This window comes from Argopecten irradians, chromosome 9 (assembly GCF_041381155.1).
Source record: "Argopecten irradians isolate NY chromosome 9, Ai_NY, whole genome shotgun sequence".
NCBI classification, from domain to species: domain Eukaryota; kingdom Metazoa; phylum Mollusca; class Bivalvia; order Pectinida; family Pectinidae; genus Argopecten; species Argopecten irradians.
The window spans coordinates 37,206,589-37,234,373 of record NC_091142.1 but is presented as its reverse complement, the minus strand read 5'-3'; the positions used below and the strand labels follow the sequence as shown (position 1 = coordinate 37,234,373).

The window sequence follows — 27,785 nt, the reverse complement described above, 5'->3', positions numbered from 1 at the left end:
ATCATGATTAGATAATATGCAAACTCGTTTAACAAATCATTATCGGAATCATTAAAAATCTAGAAGCCTAATAAATAATTATCTTTTTCTTTTGGATAAGTGAAAGATAATTATAGTTTTTCATGGATGAAAAAAATGTCAAGTTATGGCATACATTAAATAAAAGACCATGACGTAAATTCAAGATAACCCACATGGAGTAATTTATATGTCTTTGAATATTTCCTTGTGATTATAAATGTAACTGTTTGATTATAGTCGAACAAGTCGACGTGATGTTACAATTTTGCGGCTTAGGGAAATCATTTGTATCCCATTTTATAACTGGCATATTAAGTGATATGATCAAATGGTTACTTTTATCTTAATTCTCTAACATCAAATATGAAGTATTAAAATGCGACTTGTAGTAGAGATAGAAATATCACAAATAAACGCCACATCCATAATTTTGTAATTACCTTGCCAGCTGCTTCATATAAATGTTGGTTGTAAGCTAAGGCTATTGCATATTTCCATAGGGACATGTTCTAATCACAGGTACAATATACTTCATTGTACCGGGTCGTCCTATGGGACTAGTTATGTACCCCCCACCCCCAAACCCTCTCCCTTCAAACACACAGGTCATTTAATGCATCTATTTAGTTATAGTCCGATATATGCTAAAATCGTAACCAAATCTCTCTCTGTAACTGGAATTCTTGCCTCTACCAATCTGCCAACACATCGATGTTTGATTTACGCTCACAAAATAAATTTTCACAACTAGAATGTCAGATTTCTGCCGGACAAATAAAACAAATGAATCGCCTGTTTTGATTGCCATGTTTATTTTGATGATAATATTTATTTTAGAACATTAGTGATATTGACGTGCTGTGAAATGTCCGTCCCTTGCCATTCCTAGCGGCTAGTTTAGATAAACCACTGTGTATGTTCCTACTTATGGGAATGACCACTTCCTGCCTCAAACGTACAGACTCCACAGGAAACATTCATAACACACCACGCCTTACAGGTCCGCATGTTGAACAAGAGGCCCAATGGGCTTTTATCGTTGATAGTATTTTTGCTCTTATGTACATATGTAGATACATTTGTATCATACAAAACAGTTAGTGATTTTTTCCATGTGAATTCAACGTAACAGAAAATATGACAGGAGTTGAAAATATATGATAAAAAAACTAAAGTATCAGTGATCTAGGTTTTAATACTTAGATTTAAATATTTAAATACATCTGCGCAGGGACAATAGTAGTCGGCTGTATACTCCTATATTACCATTATTTATAACTACAGAACTCCTGTTTGCATTGGGCAGTCTTACTAAAGCTCACTCTAGCATATTGAACAGGGTAAGTTATCTCAAGGTCATACATTTGTATAAATGTACTGGAAAATCTGTGTCTCACGAAAATAATGTTGTATACTGTATTGTATATCGAGACAGATTTAGTTTTCCACATATTAATCCTTGATACGGATTCTAAATTCGAGTTTACATTTTCATCATACTCATACTGGATACTCTCGCTGGCTAGTCATGTGGCTGTAGGAACGTTTTACCTAGACAGGTGTCGAATGATTTTTATACTTAAAACTTATCACTTTAATAGTACTTTTTATATCATAATTCGATTTTAATAAGACATAATGTTGTCATTTGCATCGTAAAAGACATAAAATCCAATGCAATGCTCTTATTTTTCTATGTTCTGATGAAGTCATTTTAACGCATTTTGTGTTCTTGAATGGTTAATAATGAAATTAATAAGTACTGTTTATCGGTAATTATCGCACAGCTGTGTAGCATCACACTTCGATTGTAATTTTAACAAGTCATCCAATGTTATGTAATCTATTTAGGACATTCAGACAACGACAGTACATCACTGTCTTCAAGTGTAATAAAGTCAAATACACTAATTAGGTCTATTCTGATCTATTATACAACTGGTCTCGCACTTTAAACTATAGACACTTGCTTCAAGAATTCATTCGCAACACAAATAGAAATACGTATACCACAGTCACAAGATGGTGCCTTGTGCAGACATGTTGTAACTCATTGCCCAAGGTTAGCTATGTGATGTAAATAGGTTGGCAATAGAGTGAATTTTTCTCCGCTTGTTATGATTGAGTGTGTGTAAACTCGACAATATTTTCTAGTTATTTACCACTGTCAATGTTAGCAGGTGCTTTCTGTTAAAACACTTAAGCAATTTTCTCTCTGTCGGCACCGAATTAACAAGTGATGAGAATTGGAGCATTTTTTTCCGGTTTTAATTATTCCTGTCATTTTGTCTATGCTATGCTTGCCAGCTCAGACTGATCATGTAGCCTTTCAGCAGGTTGGATATTCAAATGACGCAGGTACTATATACAGTTAAACTTGATAGAACGGACCCCTCTATATTATTATAAATGACTTTTTTCTATACAGTGAATCCTCCCTATAGTGACTACCTTTATATAGAGTCCACCTGTTTATTAAGACCACTTTTAGGAACCCAACTGTCCATTGACCACACGATTTGACTCGTGTATAAAATCACTTGGCTTTAGTTACCACTTTTCTATTGTTCTATGGTTGGTCTGAAAACATATTTGACTGCATCCGCCAGTCCTATTTGACGCTATTTTCTTTATAATTGATTATTTTATAAAGGACATCCATCCTTAAATATGGTTTATTGGTGTGTCAGATATCATTGACCAAAGACTTCAGTCCATAAACACACCTATACAAAGCTCAAATATAGGTATTATAATTATTCGCAGCAATATATCACAAATGTTCATTACACATTGTGCTGATGTGTTTCTTTAGTTGGCATACTAGTGTAACAGCACGACAAAAAGTAACACAGCATTAAACGGTAGGAATATTACGAGATGCCATTTTTGACTGTATTTAAACATTCCCATCGTATATTTATACTTTCTTCTAAGTTGAGTGAACAAACATTATTAACGATATTTGCTTTGTCCATCATCAATATATTATCATCATCGCCAACGATCAAAGAGAAATATCTATTAAGCCCCCACATCGAGATCCTGGTGCTTTTTGTTATCAGGTTGTCCGTCCATCTGTCCGTGCCTTTTCTTTACTACAATTACTGCAGAAGGAAGTGGAATACTGCTCTGAAAGGTAGGACGATTCCCTATGACGCCTAGATCTGCTATGTAACTTTTGTGGCAGCAATAATATCAAATAAAATTCATCTTTTGAATTCATATGGGTTTTGGCATGCTTTATTTCACCACAAACAATGAATCACGCGGTCTTAAAATCTTATAAGCTATTATAATGCTTTCGATACATTAGTTGTTTCTTACTTATACTGTAGTTTCTAGATTATTTCCTACCTAAAGTGTAATACATCTTATATTATATCCTTATCTACTTTTCAGTGACTTGCCACCTCCTTTAGGGCTGTTTTACTATCATCGTTTAACACCCATTTAAATTTTTTTCGACATCACATCTGCCCTATGCCAGTGCATTAGAAAACCAAAACTACCAACTTCACATTATTGCCACCTCAGCGAAAACCCGGCGATAACCCAAAAATTATAAAGAGTTAACCATTTTTTTTTCTTCAAAAAATATCTAGACTATTCTATAATGTACAATATACGCCAACCTAATTCACAAAGGATGACACACTTCTCGTATGGTTTATGTTCCAGTTCAATGGACATGTATCGTTATTAATAGTTAAATAGTCACGTGTACTTGCTCAAAGAATATCCTATTGTCGATATGCTATAGTGCACTGGTAAACTACAAAATATAGACCAAATAGATATAGATCATGGACGGCGCATACAAGGTCATATAAAATGATAAGATATAAACAATGTTTGTAGGGATAAAGCTGAAATCTATTAGCATGTGATCAGTAATTTTCACGGAATATTATTGTTGCGATTTCGCGTGACAATGATACAATGTTCGCGATAATTTCATTTGGGAAATAATAAATCTTGTAAATAGACCTTATGAACTCTTACTACGTCTTTGCATATTGCAGAGTTGTTCATCCTTGCCGACAGGTAATTATTGTGACGTCATTATTATGTTAGCAAAGTTGGCGTCGTTTTCTTTGAAAAGTATGACGTTGCGCTCCCAAACACATCATGCCACTATTAATACCTACCCGGAGAGGGAGAGAGACAACTTTTTATTGTGCAAATACGGAATATCCATATCGCGAAGCAGGTGTTTAAATGACCTGATAATAGGACGTTAATAAAATCAAAACTAAGGACAAATTGATAAATACATCATATAAAGGTATCACTGAATGCAGAAGTTGGCCATCGACCGCTTCCATAGCGCACGGCAGCTAGAACTTTTTTATATAGCTGAAATCCTACAATATATGAAGAAGATGTACTATTGCGCCAGTATTAAGCCTAGTGTTCATGTATGTGATTAGGGATTCCTAGTCGCTTGCCTTTGATGTTCGTCTGAGAATCAGTGTAAACATATAAACTGATCATAAAATGCTCGGGTTCTTTTGCTATTCCTAATTCCGCTGATCAGACTGATGACGACATGACTTTATACCGGCTTCTTTGTACGAGTTGCCTGAAAAACGTCTCCAACAACGACACTTTATTGATTAAACACATCGTACTGTTATCCTGAAACATTCAATTTTGATTGGACAACGTACTTTTACAAAACATTTTTGTTTTGTTTCACAAGTTCATCGCCATCTTAAGAGAATTATTTAAAAATATTGTGTTTTACATAACAAAACCTCAAATATTCAATGATAACTTGTATCAAGAATATGAAAATCTTTTATTTATGATTTGATTGATGCTGGAAACATCTTTTCAAATATTTTATTCTCTCTCATAATGTGCTGTGGAAACTGTCTAAGATAAAGATATTCTTCTGATTAGAAAATACATTGAAAGTGCATTCTCGTAGATCTCGAAAACAAATCTAGACTGTTATGTGCGTTCAAATTAAGCTGTGGACAGATATAGTGCTACATGTTTTGTAGCAATAAAGATAGTCAACATTTTGTGTGCCCAAAGAGGTTTGACCGAGAACATTGAAGATGGTTTGTACTTTTAGACTGCACATAAATTCCTTTCTCGCCAATACTCAAATACTACTCAACTATCTTCTGTTTTATAGACTGTTAATTATCATTTTACTACAGCAACGACAACAAATAATGACCAAAAGAATTATTTACAAAATAAATAGGAATATTTTTGTTATGATGTAATCCAAACAATTTCACAGTGTTAGATAATAGCCGTATTGTTAAGTTGACTATAAGGTTTCGAAATCCTGTGTTATGTATCTGTAGACTGCAGACTTTTGAGAAAATATTTAAGTACAAATTCATAAGCAGATAGACGTATGGCTTGATATTCACTAACGGCATGTTTGAAAAGTTAATGAAATCACTATTATAATGTCTCGGTGAAAATTATATTTATCGAGCAAATTTCGCGTGTTAGTCCCTCAAGAGACGATTTAAAAGTCGTTTATTGAAAAAAAAGTTTAGTGGAAATTCCTAAATATACCACGGATTTACAAATGGACATTTAAAAACAGTGTTGGTCTAACATTACGAATACATAAACTCGTGTTATCATTTATGTGTTAATGTGGAATACGCTATAAACGTCATTCATGTGTCCTATTCCCGACACGGACGGTATGCGTCTACACTAGAACAACACCTGTCTCGTAAACGAAACTACTCCAAATATCTCCCGATCATCTGTAATACGGCTTCATTGCCCGTCGTGTAAAACTACGAGGGTTTTGTAGGAGGTATGTACGTCTTATACTATACCTCATCTAAGTGATTTATAACCATATAAATCATTTTATACATTATTATAGTATAAGTAAAACAGAAAACAGAGAACGTCTTACAATATTAATCAAACAATATAAACTGAAACTTGTAAGTCAGATCGGTCGTGAATATTTGAAAAGTTTCAATCGTTTATGGAACAGATAAGTTATTTGGAAAGTCTCAGCAAGCTACGTGATGGGTCAGTAAGACTGGCGTAAAAATTGAAGAATTGTACTCATGGGTTCCTAAAATGTGTTCTTAATCCACCATTTTGTCGAGCTCGTAGAAGTTTAGTATAGCAAAAGAAAGTTACTCATGCTACATATGTCTGTAGTCAACAACCCTTGTAAAAGACCTCATTAAAAGGACACGAAATACACAATGTCGTCATTTTCTAACATTTAACTAATCTTACGTTTGTCAGGTATTGTATCAATTGATGTAAGATTCTACATCGGTAATACATCTGAATATAGAATGTCTCAGTATGATGTACTTCATACATTTCGTGTCGACTTATAGTAGAAGACTGTATGAATTCTGGAGATGGAAGTATATTAAAGCTTACATTAGTATGAATAATCTTAATAACCGTCGATGCAGTAAAAGTGGAAAGCTAGGGGAATTTCTAAACAAAATGCGCCATCATAGTTTGACGAAGTTAAAGAATTTCGGACACTTAAACAATTTCGCTACAAAGACAACAGGGCACATAGTACGCATTAAGTTATAATATACAAAGGATCTATTCGCTTGATTTACTGTGTTCCCATGACAGGTTTTCATGACGCCACATTTTCTGAAACTTTCTTCTTTGAATTTATCTCTAGCAGTTTTCAGAGAAATACATCTTTATTTCGAACCACAATTTACCTACTGTTCCAAGATACCGAAGCATATCAGAGCATCTGCTTGTTGCGTGACTCATTCAAAGATATGAAGCTCTGTCGAAAAATATGGTTTCTTGGAATTCGCCCTGATGTGATTAGCTAAGATTCTGCGGATGGATGCTCTAGCACGAAAGCCTGCGTTCTCTTGAGGAAACTCTTTCCCATCTTCGGAACATCTATCATGACAAAACGAGTTAAACAACATTAAGTGGATCAGTCTAAATGAACATTACATGTTATTTTATTTGTTCCGGTATGTAGTTACAGCCAACCATTCTATTCTGGGCCTGATAACAGCGACTGAAGTTGAAAGTCTCGGCGACATTGAAATGTTTCATGGCTTGTCGCTGTTATACTGCTATTGCTTAGTTTGCTACCGTTGTTTTCCTAATAAAGTCTTCTTGATAGTCATTGTTATACAATAGAAATGATAGATACTCACAGACACTTATGCCGTCTGATGGTGTATTACAAGACCTCCTTTACATTGGAACCGTATAATGAACAATATGACGACTGTCTTGCCGCCATTTTCAGACACAATGCTGGTTATATAGTAATGGGCACAAACAGTTTGATTTTCATTAAAACCTTATGGATTAAATTTGCATTTACGAGAAATTAATTTCCAAATCTCTGTTTCCTTTGATAAAAAGTAAAACATGGAAAATATTCAAAATGGCGGGATATGCAATGCAGTCTATAAAGGACATGTAGAATTGCAATAATAAGATCCAAGTATGCGTCTCATTTTAAAACAACAGGGTTCTTTTCTTGATGGGACGGTAAAAAGTGAAGAAACCAAACGATTTATAGTTTTATGATTCAAAGATATTTTGTATGAAAGAAGATATGATTGAGCATGCGTTCGGTATCTTTATCTTTATCGCTGTGTTGCTATGAATTTTGTTGCACAAGATGCATTGTGCTAAATGATAGATGTGCAGCAACTGTCAGCATCATGGAGTCTTCTCTCTGATAACATCAGTTACATGGCTACCCATGCACTTAAACGGAATGGTATGATTACGTGAACAAAATGACTGTTTTCTCACCATTTGAATGCCATTTTCACAGCAAAGGTCACTAAACGCCGACTTTGTGATAACATCGTTTTAAATATATGCTTCAGTTTTATATATGAAACATGCGTTTCCATATCCAATTACTTTTGAATATAAAGCAGTTAATGTTAATGGTAATTTTGTTTTTTGTATCCTTAAAGATGCTCCACCGCTGACAAATGACATTTTTTTCACTATCAAAAACAGTAGCAGACGATTTAGTATTTTTCTTCAGCTACAAAAGTTACTTCCTTTACACCATTGAAAATTTTGAGCTTCTAATTTTACTTTGATTTAAAAATATGAAAAATAATTAATTGCATCCCGAAAAAAAATCCGTGGCACTATATCCTATATGGAATTAAGTACTGATTGCGCATGCACCAAAGGCAAAATAAATTATTTTATAATATTTTTGTATTAATTAGACATATATATACACGATTAAACACCAATTATTGTTCAAGTGATTAATATCATTTATGCTCTGTCGGCGGTGGAGCATCTTTAAATAGAATATAAAAATAAACATCGTCTAAGTATGAAAGAAACTATAAATTCTACCCTCACGGTCCCAAAATGCATCAAAATCCTCGACAAAAATTCATACAACATTTCGTTAGCTAGAATATCCTTAAACCGATCATACACGATGACAAGCTTGTAAGACTATATTACCTATTAAGGTAACTAAAACCAAGATAGAATTGAATATTTTCATTGTTTAAGCGACGGATGCTGTATCACATGTGCAGACATTGGTTCGTCCTTGACATTTACAAGGGTATTGCCGCATGGCAAGAATCTTAGACGGGGAAAATTCTGCCTTCAAAGTAAAGTTGCATAATGAAAACAAAAACTCGCTACGATATCCGAAAATGTAATAGTAATAGTCATTGCACATTTGAAATAAAGTTCATTGTGGATGAAAAAACTCAGTGAAAAGAGAACGCTAAATGAGGAAAGGGTGAGTTTATTTCAAACTAAAACAATATACTATTATATATATTAATTTAAACTTCAGTGATCTTGAACATATGAACCTTGCTACTTCATTTTTTCTCTTTCAGCTTCTGATTGGACAAAGAGGATCATCTGTATTTATAGTTGTCTACCAAAGAGATCATCTGTATTTATAGTTGTCTAAACCTACATGTAGATTTGTAATCATCTGTATTTATTTATAGTTGTCTAAACTACATTAGATGTAATCATCTGTATTTTAGTTGTCAAATACATCTCTGTATTTATAGTTGTCTAAACCTACATGTAGATTGTAATCATCTGTATTTATAGTTGTCTAAACCTACATGTAGATTGTAATCATCTGTATTTATAGTTGTCTAAACCTACATGTAGATTGTAATCATCTGTATTTATAGTTGTCTAAACCTACATGTAGATTGTAATCATCTGTATTTATAGTTGTCTAAAACTACATGTAGATTGTAATCATCTGTATTTATAGTTGTCTAAACCTACATGTAGATTGTAATCATCTGTATTTATAGTTGTCTAAACCTACATGTAGATTGTAATCATCTGTATTTATAGTTGTCTAAACCTACATGTAGATTGTAATCATCTGTATTTATAGTTGTCTAAACCTACATGTAGATTGTAATCATCTGTATTATAGTTGTCTAAACCTACATGTAGATTGTAATCATCTGTATTTATAGTTGTCTAAACCTACATGTAGATTGTAATCATCTGTATATTATATAGTTGTTGTCTAAACCTACATGTAGATTGTAATCATCTGTATAGTTGTCTAAACCTACATGTAGATTGTAATCATCTGTATTTATAGTTGTCTAAACCTACATGTAGATTGTAATCATCTGTATTTATAGTTGTCTAAACCTACATGTAGATTGTAATCATCTGTATTTATAGTTGTCTAAACCTACATGTAGATTGTAATCATCTGTATCTTATAGTTGTCTTGTAATATCTTATTTATAGTTGTCCCTACATGTAGATTGTAATCATCTGTATTTATAGTTGTCTAAACCTACTGTAGATTGTAATCATCTGTATTTTTATCTAAACCTACATGTAGATTGTAATCATCTGTATTTATAGTTGTCTAAACCTACATGTAATTGTAATCATCTGTATTTATAGTTGTCTAAACCTACATGTAGTATTGTAATCATCTGTATAATTTATAGTTGTCTAAACCTACATGTAGATTGTAATCATCTGTATTTATAGTTGTCCTAAACCTACATGAAGATTGTAATCATCTGTATTTATAGTTGTCTAAACCTACATGTAGATTGTAATCAACTGTATTTATAGTTGTCTAAACCTACATGTAGATTGTAATCATCTGTATTTATAGTTGTCTAAACCTACATGTAGATTGTAATCATCTGTATTTATAGTTGTCTAAACCTACATGTAGATTGTAATCATCTGTATTTATAGTTGTCTAAACCTACATGAAGATTGTAATCATCTGTATTTATAGTTGTCTAAACCTACATGTAGATTGTAATCATCTGTATTTATAGTGTCTAAAACCTACATGTAGATTGTAATCATCTGTATTTATAGTTGTCTAAACCTACATGTAGATTGTAATCATCTGTATTTATAGTTGTCTAAACCTACATGTAGATTGTAATCATCTGTATTTATAGTTGTCTAAACCTACATGTAGATTGTAATCATCTGTATTTATAGTTGTCTAAACCTACATGTAGATTGTAATCATCTGTATTTATAGTTGTCTAAACCTACATGTAGATTGTAATCATCTGTATTTATAGTTGTCTAAACCTACATGTAGATTGTAATCATCTGTATTTTAGTTGTCTAAACCTACATGTAGATTGTAATCATCTGTATTTATAGTTGTCTAAACCTACATGTAGATTGTAATCATCTGTATTTAAGTTGTCTAAACCTAAGATAATCATCTTATTTATAGTTTCTAAACCATTATGTATCTCAATGTTAGATTGTAATCATCTGTAATTTATAGTTGTCTAAACCTACATGTAGATTGTAATCATCTGTATTTATAGTTGTCTAAACCTACATGATTGTAATCATCTGTATTTATAGTTGTCTAACCTACTGTAGATTGTAATCATCTGTATTTATAGTTGTCTAAACCTACATGTAGATTGTAATCATCTTGTATTTATAGTTGTCTAAACCTACATGTAGATTGTAATCATCTGTATTTATAGTTGTCTAAACCTACATGTAGATTGTAATCATCTGTATTTATAGTTGTCTAAACCTACATGTAGATTGTAATCATCTGTATTTATAGTTGTCTAAACCATTGTAATAATGCACGGAGATTGAGCATCAGTCTATCCAAACCAGTCTCTTTAATTGGTTCAAAAATTGCAATTAAATAATTAATATGCATGCTTTTCTGTCTGCAAATTACATTAAAACAACTTTATACGGATCAAAAATTTAGTATACATTTTTCCTCTGTCTGTATAAAATTACATTAAAACAACTTTTGTATTTACACAGATCGTCCTCCATGACAAGTTTGTAAGACTATATTGCACAATGAAACATAAGTGAAACCAAGGTTAAAATGACTGATGTTATATAACATGTATACTGTGTATACATTTTTACATTTAGTGTTTTAGATATGGAACAGAATCTTCCACAATGATTTTATGTGGGTGTTCACTTAGAATGTTGCTAAGGTGTATAACTACATCGTCAGTACATACCAGTTTCCAATGACTCAAAAACTGCTCTTAGTTATAATTCTTCCAAACTCAAGCTCAGACTATCTTCTGAACCACTTAACCTATCGAACATGTTCTCGAATTTAAACCGGCATGATAATTTATCTTATTCGATGCGGAGTATATGAACCACCTTGCCATTTTATTAAAAATACAAAGCTAAAACCGACATCGATTTATATTACAACCCACGTAATGTTACGACAGCCTGAGGTGGGCAGACACGTATAAAACATTAGTGTTTTACCTTAACCAAATTTATCAAATATCACACTGATATGCATAAAAATCAAAAATATCTGTGGTAGAGACAATACGGGTTTATACAACATGTATTTTTTAATTTTACTTTTTCACTGACCCTGGAGACATTAGCTTGGGATGTTGAATAAAAACGCGTAACAGGAAGTGTGCCTTCAAGTTATATCGTTTTCTTGCTGTTGACGCAGTTTGTTTTAATTTGTCCAATTCGTTTAGCACCGTCATCAGATAAAATGCTATTTAACCTATTTTAATGGTTCAAGGATTTATTTGATAGTTTGTTTTGACGGAGTAAGAATATATATTACCAGGTTTATCCCTTTGTAGCTGCATCATGTCGGCCCGCTCCGAGTCTAAGTAACAACATTCAAAATGGAATACAGCAAACCATAACGTCTTGATAGTATATGGATTTGTCTGCGCTTTTCTTGCTTTTCAATTCATTATTAGTTTCTTAATTATGTCTATTTAATCCAGGGCCACATTGTCAATAAGACTTGTCTATATCTGTAATCCTGGAAAATATTATTTTTCTATTCATTGCTGTTATTGTTATTACTGTTTGAATTCTGTTTTCTTATTTTCTTTTTCATTTCTGAATGATTAACACATTGCTGTCAAAACAACTAAAACAAATTATCCCTAAGTTTGTGATCACCAAATGACTTAATGTTAAGTTAAATGGTTCGCTGCGCAGTATTGATTTTTTAACCACTTTATGGGTTGTGACAGATTTAAATGGGATATGTTACGATTTATTTAGCTTGCATATATTTTTAAAAAAACCGGCGTATTGGATATTATCGCCTTTCGTATCGTTTCTCAAATATCCAACATAACAATGTGAGATTAATCAAGATAAACACTGCGCTACAGTATGTATTAGAATGATATTCAGTAAATCACATCACCTTATCTATGACCATCGCGATTATGCTATTTATACGAAGTATGCTTGGATATTGTTCTATTCCGTTTTAGATGTAGTTGACGTCATGGTGACGGATTTAAGTTTGAATTATGTAACAGTAGTAAAGGAATCATGCGTTTGTATCTGAATTGTGTAACAGTAGTAAAGGAATCATGCGTTTGTATCTGAATTGTGTAACAGTAGTAAAGGAATCATGCGTTTGTATCTGAATTGTGTAACAGTATTAAAGGAATCATGCGTTTGTATCTGAATTGTGTAACAGTAGTAAAGGAATCATGCGTTTGTATCTGAATTGTGTAACAGTAGTAAAGGAATCATGCGTTTGTATCTGAATTGTGTAACTGTAGTAAATGAATCATGCGTTTGTATCTGAATTGTGTAACAGTAGTAAAGGAATCATGCGTTTGTATCTGAATTGTGTAACAGTAGTAAAGGAATCATGCGTTTGTATCTGAATTGTGTAACAGTAGTAAAGGAATCATGCGTTTGTATCTGAATTGTGTAACAGTAGTAAAGGAATCATGCGTTTGTATCTGAATTGTGTAACAGTAGTAAAGGAATCATGCGTTTGTATCTGAATTGTGTAACAGTAGTAAAGGAATCATGCGTTTGTATCTGAATTGTGTAATAGAAGTAAAGGAATCATGCGTTTGTATCCGAATTGTGTAACAGTATTAAAGGAATCATGCGTTTGTATCTGAATTGTGTAACAGTATTAAAGGAATCATGCGTTTGTATCTGAATTGTGTAACAGTAGTAAAGGAATCATGCGTTTGTATCTGAATTGTGAAACGGTATTTAAGGAATCATGCGTTTGTATCTGAATTGTGTAACAGTAGTAAAGGAATCATGCGTTTGTATCTGAATGTGTAACGGTATTTAAGGAATCATGCGTTTTTATCTGAATTGTGTAACAGTATTAAATGAATCATGCGTTTGTATCTGAATTGTGTAACGGTATTTAAGGAATCATGCGTTTGTATCTGAATTGTGTAACAGTAGTAAAAGGAATCATGCGTTTGTATCTGAATGTGTAACGGTATTTAAGGAATCATGCGTTTGTATCTGAATTGTGTAACAGTATTAAATGAATCATGCGTTTGTATCTGAATTGTGTAATAGAAGTAAAGGAATCATGCGTTTGTATCTGAATTGTGTAACAGTAGTAAAGGAATCATGCGTTTGTATCTGAATTGTGTAAACAGTATTAAATGAATCATGCGTTTGTATCTGAATTGTGTAATAGAAGTAAAGGAATCATGCGTTTGTATCCGAATTGTGTAACGGTATTAAAGGAATCATGCGTTTGTATCTGAATGTGTAACGGTATTTAAGGAATCATGCGTTTGTATCTGAATTGTGTAACAGTATTAAAGGAATCATGCCGTTTGTGATCGTTTGTATCTGAATTGTGTAACGGTAGAAGTAAAAGAATCATGCGTTTTGTATCTGAATTGTGTAACAGTAATAAATGAATCATGCGTTTGTATCTGAATTGTGTAACGGTATTTAAGGAATCATGCGTTTGTATCTGAATTGTGTAACAGTATTAAATGAATCATGCGTTTGTATCTGAATTGTGTAACGGTATTTAAGGAATCATGCGTTTGTATCTGAATTGTGTAACAGTATTAAATGAATCATGCGTTTGTATCTGAATTGTGTAACAGTATTAAATGAATCATGCGTTTGTATCTGAATTGTGTAACAGTAGTAAAGGAATCATGCGTTTGTATCTGAATTGTGTAACAGTATTAAAGGAATCATGCGTTTGCGTTTGTATCTGAATTGTGTAACAGTAGTAAAGGAATCATGCGTTTGTATCTGAATTGGATCATGTTTGTAACTGAATATGTACAGTAGGAATCATGCGTTTGTATCCGAATTGTGTAACAGTAGTAAAGGAATCATGCGTTTGTATCTGAATTGTGTAACAGTAGTAAAGGAATCATGCGTTTGTAACTGAATTGTGTAACAGTAGTAAAGGAATCATGCGTTTGTATCTGAATTGTGTAACAGTAGTAAAGGAATCATGCGTTTGTATCTGAATTGTGTAACAGTATTAAAGGAATCATGCGTTTGTATCTGAATTGTGTAACAGTAGTAAAAGAATCATGCGTTTGTATCTGAATTGTGTAACAGTACAAACGACAGTTCGGAAACAGTTGACAAAGGAATCAGTTAAACAGACGTTTTTAAAAGCGATTGTCACTAAATCATTGTATTGTTTAAATGAAAATTCTAACCTTGTATGATATTTGCAGTCATAACATGACAGATCTTCCCTCAAACGAAGATGGCCTGTTAAATGATGCAAATAAAAAAATTGTCTGATGTTCAAAGTACGTCGGCCTATTTATGAGTCTCATGCACGATTATCAATGGAAATAAAATGGAGTGTTAAACATCAATCGTAGATTTAGAGAGCCGCTTAACTCATTCAGTACAAATTCAGAGAGTCGCTTACAACATCAAGAAGATTCAATTCAAAGCATCCCATTTAATGTAATCAGATATAGATCCGATCGTTTTGGTTCAGTTGCTGTTTTATATTAATTACTAGATTGTGTTTCGTATATGGTACAAGTACACGGAACCAAACTCACGCAGCCTACTTACGATGACTGGACAAAATAAAGGTAGGCAGGAGGGCTTCATTTATCATAGTGATGACGTACAGTTATACTTTATATATCCTCATGAAACACCTGTCACAATATAGACTCTTGTGGCTGCTATGTACATAAGCATAGGTTCACACCGAAACAGGACAACGAAAATACCTTATTTTATGGCAGCCATACACGTTATTATCTGGCATATGTGAGCATCACACGCTTCTGAAGCGATTTGAATGAAGAAACAAAACCAACTTATATAGCAGGTCTACTATACTGAATGGTACTATCCTTCACCATGGTTGAATACATTGCGTCTGGTCATTAACTGGTCTGGGCAGTTACATGTAGGACTGTCTCAAAAGCAATTGTTTCAAATACTTACTAGCTTCCCTGTCAGATTCGTAGTTTACTCGGAACAAAATATTTTCGTCGTTCTATTTCTATCTAAAACTTTTATTTGCCTTTATCTCTTGCTTCACCCTTAAAACATTTTATGGATTTTCTTTTATTATACAGTAACATAGAGCCAGACTTTGAGCAATTGAAAACGTAGCTTCGTCCTTTAATTTTGTCAACTCTGTAGATGAGTGAACTATCGTTCTAATAAAATACACATTAGCTCGAAATGATATCATACTAGTGAGTTATTTAACTAATATATTGTATATCTTGCATTATCCTATGTAGGGCATTTTGTAGTGGTTGGAATTAAGGGAATGTATCAAATGTGCCATGAGGTACATGCTCAGTGTTCCTGTTATAGTGTTATAAAGGATCAATGCCAGGCAAAAGCTGAACTTCATAAACAGTAAACTTTTACCAGATATCAGTCATACAGGTCTGTATTGATGTTTCGTCCTGATACTTGTTAAAACACACATGACGCCTACAGGAGACACAGCGTGATGTATCACAGATCTCCATGCTGAGTTGTAGGCTTTCCAGGGTCAGGTAGTATATGTACTATATAGTGATATCTAAACAATCTACATATCTATCCGGAGTATACTTAACCTGTTGCAATGGTTTCATGTTGAATCTCCCAACTCACGTTTCTATGTTGTATTTTGTTTCCAATGTACTTTAAGTGAAATATATTGGGTTCGACTAGCTGAGAAGCTGACTAACTTTATCTCTGAAGTTTTGCATATTAATTAAACCTGGCATTAGTGAGACAGATCGTTGTCTGCCGAAATCAGATTGTAATGCGATGTTTGTCTAAAATCAATTGGAGTGTCTTAGAGAGATTTGAGGAGAAGCATGCGAGGATCAGCGAGGAGATCTCGGACAAGTGGTAGAGTGCTACTGACTGAAGTACAGGCATTTCTCGAGACTAGAGGGTTACAAATTACAAATAGTTTTTGGACACTTTTCAGAGCGACGTACATGATTTATGGCAAGGGAATGTAAGAATGAGAGACATGTGGGCTAGTAGACTTGGATGTAGGTTACAGCGTCTGAGATGTCACTTATGAGCAATGTAAACCCCTGGGCTTCATGAACAGGGAATGAAGTAACCAGTGTATTGATACCGTTTGTAATAGACCGGCGAGTTCTAGAAGAATATAACTGTGGTATAGCATCTCTAATGTCACCGATGATGCCACAGACGACGCCAGCACTGTCAAATATCCTCAGCATTATGAAACCGTTTTCAGTCCAGAACTTCTTAAGTTTAGACATAGCCAATCTGATTAAAATACATTGATCATTATTATCACTACGATGATTAGAGGATCTGACAACATCCCATTAGGGGTCACGTTCTGGTGACCTTTGGAAATGGCCAATCAAATTGCTGCTGCCAGAATCGTAAATGGGGACGAAATAGTTTGAAAAAGCTGTCAGAATTAATTTCCTGTATATAGTCATCTCGCCCAAAGACCACAAGAAAGCTAAATATATATGTATACTAGGACGAAATGGAGTTATCAATTGACATAACAAAGTGTAGAAAATGCATTTGATCTGAAGTACACGTGGTAAAAAGGTCATCCGAACATGACCCCTGATGGGATGATGTCAGATCCTCTATTGAACGTAGTGGTTATAAGGATCTGTATTTTATTCGGATTGAAACATAGCCAATTAAAGATAACGTTACGTAATAAGTTACGTCATTTTTGATTGGGTAAGTCAATACTTAATTCTCAGATTGTTCTTATTCCGGGAACCTGTAGTCCTATAACGACAAGATAGTTTCATTAAGCCATACCTCATTAACTATTCAGTATGAAAAAGTCAACTATCAAAAAATTTACATGTTTCACACCAGCATCTCTGGTCATTGAAAATATCATAACAATAGTTTACCAAGACTCACAAATTAATATGCTGTGAAATCATCGATTTCCTTTAAATCAACTTTCAAGAATTTTGAAATTGTAAAATTCCAATGGTACTTAAATTCGTTGGTAAGACATTACGTATTATATACCATTTCGTTGATAGCAGCTGATTAAGTAAGAAACCCAACGGACCTGCTACTCAACTTATACAAATGGCTTTTTGATATCAATGCCCATTAACGATGTAGAGTAAATAGTTTTCACAGTAATTTGATTTTTGGAAGTGATTTAGTATGATACCAAGCTAGGCTGATATTAATGTGATTCTACTTAGATACTCGGTATTATCACGTGTTGATAATGTTAGGCGTGTTTAGCCTTGGATTAAATCATGATTGATAGACATTGATTTTGCTCGTTACGGCTTTATTCCCTTTTATTTGTAAACAATGGTTAAATTTCGTGGGGACATAAAAGTCTTGATATTAATAATAATAAAAAAAAAACAAGCGGAGGTACGACCCCCCCCCCCCCCCAGTAAATGATTAAGTACAGTATCATGAAGTCAAAAGCTTAAACTCTTTCATTAACAAGGGAAATGGTGCGAAATAATTCTAATATCGCTGACAAATCATTCTCAATAAACTGCCGTTATCTTCTTCAGTAATATGATAACTGATAGGCCAAACAGCCGCTTAAGTATTATGCATCGTAGACCTTAGGGGTACAACACTCATAGCGCTATAATATCATACAAAACCTCTTCTTTATTCTTAATTGAACATTGCTTATCTAGTCAATTCCATTAGAAACTTGTTTGAAGAGTGAAATAGTATTTGGTATCTTGTTGATATACACAAATATACAGTTTGTTTGTGTTGATGTCAAATACTCGCCCAAACTTGTCTATTTTTATTATCTATTATAAAATGTTTCCATATCATCACAGAGAATCAATACAATACACATTTATGTAAATATTAAATCCATTAATCATGATTCCCCTCCTATTACTTCCTCATCACCTCGATATAGATCCACCTCTACTGCTATCAGGTATTTCTGGTTTTAGAAGACATACGCATTATCGTCTGTCATATTCTCCACATCGATGACAGTTATTTATTATAAATTACATAATCTACGTCTGTTCCAAAGCTATTGGATGCTTACATTTTTCCTTTTATTTACAATTTCATCGAACCAAGTAACTTTGCATCATACATTTGTCCTTATTTTATAAACCAATAGGTTTGACATAGTTGTTAAATAAGAAAAATATTATCCATCATCATATTTACAAAACACGAAACAAATAAATTCATGTTAACTTGGTATTAGAAAGAAATGTGTCAAACTTAAGTTATTAATATTTGCACGTTACCATTATGTATAAAACTATGTCAAGCGTTTCACTAAATTAGACATTGATGTTATGTTGACGACATACATGTACAGTTAACCACTTTACTTCCACGTAGACAATATTTAGCGTGTTCGTAATCATTCGCGATCAATGACTCATGATGACAATCGTGCATTCATTTATATGTTTATATCATTGTTTGCGAAACATCTTAATTGTCGTTCAAACTCTCTCATGAAATGACGCTACAAATTCATATCTCGCGAAAAGCAATTCATTATATTTTTTAATCCAGAATCTTAAAGATAAAAAGAAAATTTGTAATATCGGTATACAATATATGTTCCCCTTGGTATGCTATGTAGAGGTTGTTTGCACTTTAACGTCATATGTTGTTTAAAATTAGAACTTGGGTTTTGCACGTACTATCATTCTTATCCTTCCAGGTAACGATGCGGCTTGTGAAATATCGGTAGGATGATTGAAGAAAATGGGCTAGTAATTTAAACAGCATGCATGTCTGTCCTTTATCACAGCGTGAAATCTCGCGTGAATAACTGTTTGCACGTGCTATCGAGCGCGCATGCCTACGTTGAAAAGAACCGGTTGATGGTTCCTTTGATTGAAATTGTTACGACGTCCGAGCTAACTCATATGGCTAAGTAAATAAGGTGTAGGTTGGGGAGTGATGCGTAATAGACTAATAACAATACTTATGTCTGATGAAATATACCTTTCTAACTTGAGAAAGTGTACTTTCTGCACTTTTCGGGACATTTCTTTGATTTTGTAATATCAATTGGAAAAAAATTATAATCATGTTTTTAGGATAAAGACTTGTTTGGTTTCGCACACAATCAATACACTCTAGAAAAAAACCCATTACAGATCCTAAAGATTTCTCATATTATTTTTATTTCTTCTTCTTCTCCAAAACTGTTAACACAGCTAGAACATCTTTGTCCGTTTCATTCTATGCTGAATCCTGCTTACACATGCATTTGTTTGCATATCTCAGTAACATTTTAATTTTGGCAAATTAAGAATTTTAAGAAATATGTATTTTATATATAATGATGCCTGAATACATCTTTGATATCAACATATTGATCAAAGATAAAGGATGATGGACATTTATAACATTGGGACAAATTTAAAATGCATATGTGACTTTTCCCCAAACAAATTCTACTCTGGAATGTGTGAAGCCATATAGGAATGTTTCTTTAAAAATAGAATATCGTAGATTATACATAAATACATCTATCTTAACAGGATGAAGTATTTTTTTGTTCGAAAAGACATTATCTGTTCTTACAATCACTGGCTTTATTGAAAATACCAAACGAGTCCGAATTTAATTATTTATATAATGTTATCGAATCTCATTCTCGAATATACTTTGATATTATTTATCATCAGAATTGTCACTTAATCATAGCAGGTCTACTTTATCTAATACAGCGGTGGGGATTTCGTATAGTGTTCTTTCACCTCTTGTCCATGAATACCGAAAAGCTAACATTAGTAAAAAACCTTGTCAGCTTCAACTCATGATTATATTTACATATGAAAGAAATTTGGGAATATTAATTAATCTTAGTTTGTTTTCAACTATTTTGTACATCGCATGTTTATCTAAATCAGCAATCGTAAAGTATTTTGTTCAGTTTGTCATCATTTAATAAATAAAACTTTGGGATGAACTTGTTAATAGTGTTGTATGCTGACAATGTAAGGATGCATTAGGATATCGATAGCGGAGGATGGGTTTACAGTTATGATGTCTTAGGTGAATTAACTAATGAAATGCTCTCTTACACTTTATCGATTTCTCTCAGTAACGCTGAATTTTATTGGACCACTGTGAAGCATGTATGATAGATGTTTTGTCAGTGTGTACAGTTAAATAACGGAGAGGATACCAGTGATTCCATGTTTGATTGATAGAGAGTAATGGTGACGGTTAATTCCGGGACCCGGTCAGGATAATATTTCCACCATGCTACTGTAACATCTCATGCGAATTGGGCCTTACAAACGATACTGCAGGATCAACTCCGGCTAAAACGGCTAAAACGTATTCAATATAACTGAATCGCAACGTACCAATTGAGTTCTGATATTATTTAGCAATTAACTTTCAGCTGTATTTATATATACAAAACAAACTTCTGTTAGATAATGAAATAATTCAATTTTGCTTGTTACGAGCATTTTCATTGGCTTAAAAAATTACTTTATAGCCCATATAGGAAAAAATCGCGTCGCCGTTTGTGACGTTGCTTCTGATTGGCTGAGATGACGGCGTAATGATTTCATAGACAAAGAAGTCCCAAAATGAATTTTGAGTATTGAAGAGATTACCTTTAGTAACTTGAATTACAGTATACGGATTAATTGAATAGATTTTTCATGTTATGAAGATGTAACACAAAAAATTGAGTGCACTCTCATCACAAACCGCTTCGCGGTTTATTTAGAGTACACTCAGATTTTTGTGTTATATCTCCATAACATAAAAAAATCTATTAAAGTTAATCCTTAAATAAGATAAAAATAAAAATCCATTTCTTTCCTTTAAGATGATTAGTCAAATGATTTTGAAAATCAGTATTTACAAAAAACGAAACTTTTACATCCAATACAATCACCACGAAAATTGCATTGTTGAACACCAGCTTTTATTTCAAAGATATATAAAAACTATTTCCATCTCATATAACTAATAAACATTCGACAGTGTAACCACATTTCGAATTTCCATTATGTATTTTGATATGTAAAGAAAACAAATTTAAAATCAAAATAATATTTATCATCAGCCCAAACTCTATTCTCTTTCCTTTCTAAAGAAAATAATACCGATACCTAAGCCTTCATTTTATTAAGACTCTCCATGACCAAAAATATATCATTATTACATAACAATTAATATGTAAGTGAGCTGTTCCTTTCTATTTTGCAGGACTGAACATAGTATTCCGTAAAATGGCTGCCGTCGCCAAACCAGTGATAGAGTTTACGATAGAGGAGAATGTGGTAAACCTCATATCCAAAGTTAGTTTCTTCAACCAAGTCATGAAGATTAAGTTAGACGAGGAGTATACGCAGAGTTTCGAAGGAATAGATATGAAAGTAAGTACCATTCAGATTCAACTCCTGTTTTATGAAATAGAAATCAGGAGAAGAATATTGTATACTGCCAAACCTCTGTATAACGACATCTGAGTTCACAAAACAACTTTATCATGGCCCTAAATGACCAATTTCAATAAAACTTGCCCTGTGTATAATGACCATTTTCCTATAAGGATTATCTATTGTGGTTTCCTGAGTGGTCTTTATAGACAGATTTGACTATGGTTGGTTAATTTGTGAGTAGAAAATCGCGTTTTCCTCATTCAAAATTGAAACACATTCGCGGGGAGTAAGGTTCGCGTATTTCTAACAGTAATATACTACTACAAGTTAATTTATTTGCCATTCTTTATTATCTCATTCACGGATAATTAAGCTCACGAAATTATACTTGATTATATAACAAAATTTATGCGCACTCGAATTGAAGCAAATATACAGTAACATTCGGGTGATTTTGGTGTCATCAAGATGTTTGTCTGAGTAACAGTAAAATGTGCAACGAGATTGACGTGATTCTGTCCAGTAAACACTGTGTTCGATCTTCAAGAAACACTCTTGCGATATTATTTTCTTTCTTTCTTTTTTCCTCAGTGTAATTCAAGATGGGAGGGCAAAAAGCTGATAACGGAAGCCACTCCCGCAGTGGAAGGGAAAGGGAAACCCCAGAAATTTACCAGGGAGAGAGTCAATGACGAACTTGTTCAGGTTGTTCAAGCGAAATTTCATTTGCCTTTTCTGTTTATCATATTACTGTCGAATGCAACTTTATTAAATTTAAGATTTTGTTGTTTTTTTCCTTGGCCGAAATACCAAACATGTACCTATTTCTAATATGTATGGCTCGCGAGGGCCATGAACACACGAAACAATCTTAAACTGAAGTGTAGACTTAGCCAATTAAAAATGACGTAACATTTTGTAAAGTTATCACTGTATCCTTCTTTAAAACCGCCAATAACACGATAACAAACTGTTAACTATACACAAAGAACTAATCTACCCTGTCTCATCCAATTCACACATATATATATTGTCGCACACAGTGTTTTCAGTTTCGCTGACATAGTTCTGGGGTACTTATAATGACACGAATCATCTATTAAGCACTTAATTAACAGACTAATCACATTTAGTCACTGTTTTAGATTGAATGAAATACATTTCAAACAATTTAAGTTTCTATCATTTTTTCCAGACCATGACTGTTGGTGAAGTAATTTGTGTTCGAGTATTCACGAAGGTAAACTGAAAAGGCGATGACATGTCAGGCAGGATCATCACAGTAACGTCCCCTGGTTTTCAAAAGGAGTGATCTCTCCTTCAACGTCTACAGAACGAAGAAAATGCAATGGATTTGTATTAATGTAATCGATGATTTCCTTATGTAAATCTTATTTTCATAGATCAGTAGAATTTCAAATCTAAAAGCACATCGTTGATAGGCTAGCTTTCTAACCCGATATTTAAGTAAGTTAGGACATGTGCCAGGTACAAATCACATTACCTACTTGAGTCAATTTATAGAACTTTATGAGTTTTCTAATTACGTCCGCTTGTTGGTTGGGCGTAGGTCTCAAGAATGAGAAAAAAACCCATTTTCAACAATACAAGACATACGAAGCAGGAACGTTAATGCTTTTTGATATATGTTCACGGATTTAAAATCTATAAAAACAAAATTGCACATAACAAGTACAAAGTCACATCAAAAGCTTATGTTATCTAGGGGAATTTTGTGTTAATTTTCCTGTGTGTGTTGTTTTGTCTTGCTGACTGTTAGATCCCAAAACATCAAAAGGATGCAAACCACAGCTAGAGTCTATGGCCTTATAGAAATCCCAGAGAGCTTACAGGCTTTAGACCGAACTTGGACGCTAAGGGCTCAAGTCCTACATCGCTATTTCTGGTAATCTATGCACATTCGGAAGTAAATAATTTGTCTGTATTTAAGTCCATTGATTTTGTTGTGCCGATGCACATATTAAAAAACTCAAATCTTGTTAATTGAATTTATTAATGACTATAAGATATACATAATTATCCTACGGAGAATGGTCCTTCATGGAGTTGGTTACATATACAGATTGTTTATATTACCATTTCGTGCAGGTGATTGTCACGATAATAAGGTCATTATCTTAAGTACTTTATGGCATTCGTTGGAAAAGTCAAGAGCTTCACTGATTTATGATAGATATTGTATGGTGTCTTCAAATATGTATCTGTTGTGGGGCTCTGCGTCCGCATTAGGAATAGCCACGACGTCTAAAAGAATCCAAACCTTTACATTTCAATTTAATTCAGAATTTCCACTACATTAATGAATGCATTTCCTGCATTAACATTTTATTCTGAATGAAAATGCATTTAAAACTTTTACTCCATACATGTGAGATCATAAAACCATGTTTAATTAGACTAATGACTCCAAACGTCCAGTAAACATGTACATATATATATATGTAGGTGCCTATATTATCCATGGATCATTTATCAACGTCTTGCGGTATTGTGATGTTTGCTGTATATCAATTCATTGTTATTGTAAAACTGTATACAATGTAGATGTGTAATAGTTTGTCATTGTAATACTTTGAATGTGTGACGTTGTGTTCATGCAAATATATATATTTGTATATAAACCAAGAAAAAAGTACGTGTCCATGTAGTGTTGAATATATAAAAAATAAAAGTGAACGACTTTCCTTTTGTACATTCACAATTTCATGATGGCTCTTCAGGAATATGTTTATTTTTCAAAGACCAAATTAATGACGTCACAAATAATAATTGGACATGTACCGCATCTAGGTGTCTTACATTTCGACACCACATAATTTTTTAAGGTTCCTTGATGATTGTTTTATCATATGGCCACCAGACAAGGATATAGATATTTTATTTCGTATGTTGAATGATCTCCATCCATCAATTTGTTATACAATTGAGTGTAGTGAAATTTCTATGCCATTTTTGGATGTTTTAGTTCAAACAAATGAAGCTGGTATAATTACTACGGACTTATATTGTAAAGCAACAGATGCACACAATTACCTGAATTTTTATTCTAATCACAGTAAACATACTAAAGTGAATATTCATGTCCAATTATTATTTAATGTAGTACATATGTGTTTAAAATGGCTTGCATTTTACTGTAAAAGCAAACATGAATTGCAAATCGAAGTGTGTGATATATGCTATAATTTGTTCTCGTTGTGGTGATTTTTACATCGGCCAAACTAGTAATGAACTTAGAACACGTATGTCTGTTCATAGGCAACAAACAAGAACGGATTCTCTACGTAATTTGAATGTCAATAAGCATATACATGGCTGTGCAGGTGATCAATTTAATGTTATACCTTTATATCAATTACATTCTTCAGACACTGTTTTGTTGGAAAACAACGAGAATCAGCTTATAAAAATATTGAAACCAACTCTCAATAGGCCATAATAGAAAATGGCGCAACTTCATATTATTGTTATGTAAACGTGTGTACCTTGTGACGTCACGCTATTTGTGAGGTCATTAATTTGTTCTTTGAAAAATAAACATATTCCTGAAGAGCCATCATGAAATGGTGAATGTACAAGAGGAAAGTCGTTGACTTTTATTTTTTATATCTGTATATATATATTTTTTATTTTTTTTTTTTAATTTTTTTTTTTTGCTTTCAAGCTTAATATGAAGATTAATGCAAAATTTCAAACATTTACACCTGTCAACTTCCATGTCTTAAATCGAACGATAATATATCAATTTGATTACATTTAATGACTGTATACTCGTCTACTTATATTATATTTTCAAGAATGAGACCTATTTTACATCAAGAAAATTTTCAGTTGAAACGTCTTGAATAACATCTCCATGCGATTTTGTGTTTAATTTCGGTTCAGGATTTCAGATTTAATCAAATTGACTATCAATAATTCTGAACTCACATAAACACATTTTGTCTGTTTAGTATCATATTTTAAATAAAAAGTACATTATGATTAATTGTTATTCACATTAGAACTTACTAGTTAATGAACAAGTATTGAGAGAAGGGAGAGATCATGCTATCAAAGAAGTATTTTGTATTATTAGATTTTGAAAGGACAATCGATCACATGTAGTATGTATGTTCTGATTTGTAATTTGAGTAATGGATGTTTTCTCAAACTTTATTATGATGTTGTAAGGCACGATGTTATTGGCTATAAATTGAATATATCATTATTAGTTGCACCAATGGCAACTCATAACATAAAAAACATTTATTTAGTGCTGCCTCCTGTGTTTGAGGCAGTCCTGACTTCAGTTACCATAACAATCACTTCCCATTGTTAGCAAACAACAAAACAATAATGTTAATTATTATATTTACAAACTTTATAATAATCTACCAAAAATACCATGGTATTGGCAACAATTAAGACGTTACTTTCTACAGAGATGTCAAGAAACATAGACACTAGCTTATCGTATGGTAACTATTGAGCTTTTGCTTCATATATACCAGTATACCTTATCGTGAAGAATTAATTGATGTGTCTCGACCTCCTTGTTCAGTTATTCCGTATTTGCGTCTTACAGAGTTATCTGCACATGCGGATATGTATTGATTGTGACGTCATGTGTTTGCGGGCGTAACGTCATACGTTTCGGAGAAAACGACATGAATTGCGCTCACAAAATGATGACGTAACAATCGAAACCTACACGTAGGGGAGGTAACTCTGTAATATGCAAAGATGTGATAACCAAGACTAGGAGACAGAGAGTGATGGCAGCGGGTGTTGACAATAAAGAAGCATAGCGTAGAATGATAAATAATTTTTTATTCAATTGCACCCGCGCGAAGTACCTTACCAAACGCAGTTGGCGTTGTTCAGTGCATTACTGCCAGTCACTTATTTTTACGTCATTATTATTGTGACGTCACCGTTGTCGTGACAGCGATCACTAGAGATCACTGTTGAAATGACTGTTCCTTTCTTGATTATAACATATATTCAATTATGGGTGCGAATTCGTTATCAAATATAAATTAAAGTATTGACCTGCATTCAGTTAGCAATTGTGGTATTCATTCTCTTATATTTGTTAGCAAATATCGTAAAATGCTTAAAAGAACTCTTCTATTATATAGCTTGATAATCATATTGTGCATCATTGTCAGATGGCCAATAGAATCCTAGACGCACGGTTTGTGGCTTCAACGTAAAATGATCATGCTATTGTTATATATAACATATGTTAAGCCGTGCATTGTGACAGGTATTATTTTGATTGATATGTGTTTTGTATCAATCTTATGTATGGAAAGGCTGCTCCTTGCCATTACGCTGTATATGTGATATGTATGAAATAAACTAAATGTGTAAAATTAAAACCATATGGTATTTATTTGTTCATAATATTTGCTGCCATATAATGACGTCACGGAAATATTCACGTAGTTTGTTCTAGACCTTCAGTGGAGCAAGCCAACACTAGACAATCATTACCTTGAAGACAGAAGAAGAAAGAATCTAATAGTATTCACCTGGTATACACAAAGAGCGGGACATGTACGGTCAGACTGGTATTCTAACTCCGGACTCTAGGAACACTAGACGAGTTACCTGTTAGCATAAATG

The 27,785-nt window shown here is 33.1% G+C and overlaps 1 protein-coding gene across 2 annotated transcripts in view; it reads left to right on the top strand.

Annotated features, from left to right (window-relative positions):
- LOC138332239 (cellular retinoic acid-binding protein 2-like) overlaps window positions 1–27,538 on the top strand; it is a 44,107-nt gene extending 16,569 nt beyond the window's left edge. For both annotated transcript variants that reach the window (XM_069280244.1, XM_069280245.1), the window contains exons 2-4: window positions 21,976–22,145; window positions 22,743–22,856; window positions 23,347–27,538. In XM_069280244.1, coding sequence (XP_069136345.1) covers window positions 21,976–22,145; window positions 22,743–22,856; window positions 23,347–23,400 — 338 coding nt within the window. In that variant the 3' untranslated portion in view covers window positions 23,401–27,538. The remainder of the gene's footprint in view (window positions 1–21,975; window positions 22,146–22,742; window positions 22,857–23,346) is intronic.
- Window positions 27,539–27,785: the final 247 nt, after the last annotated feature.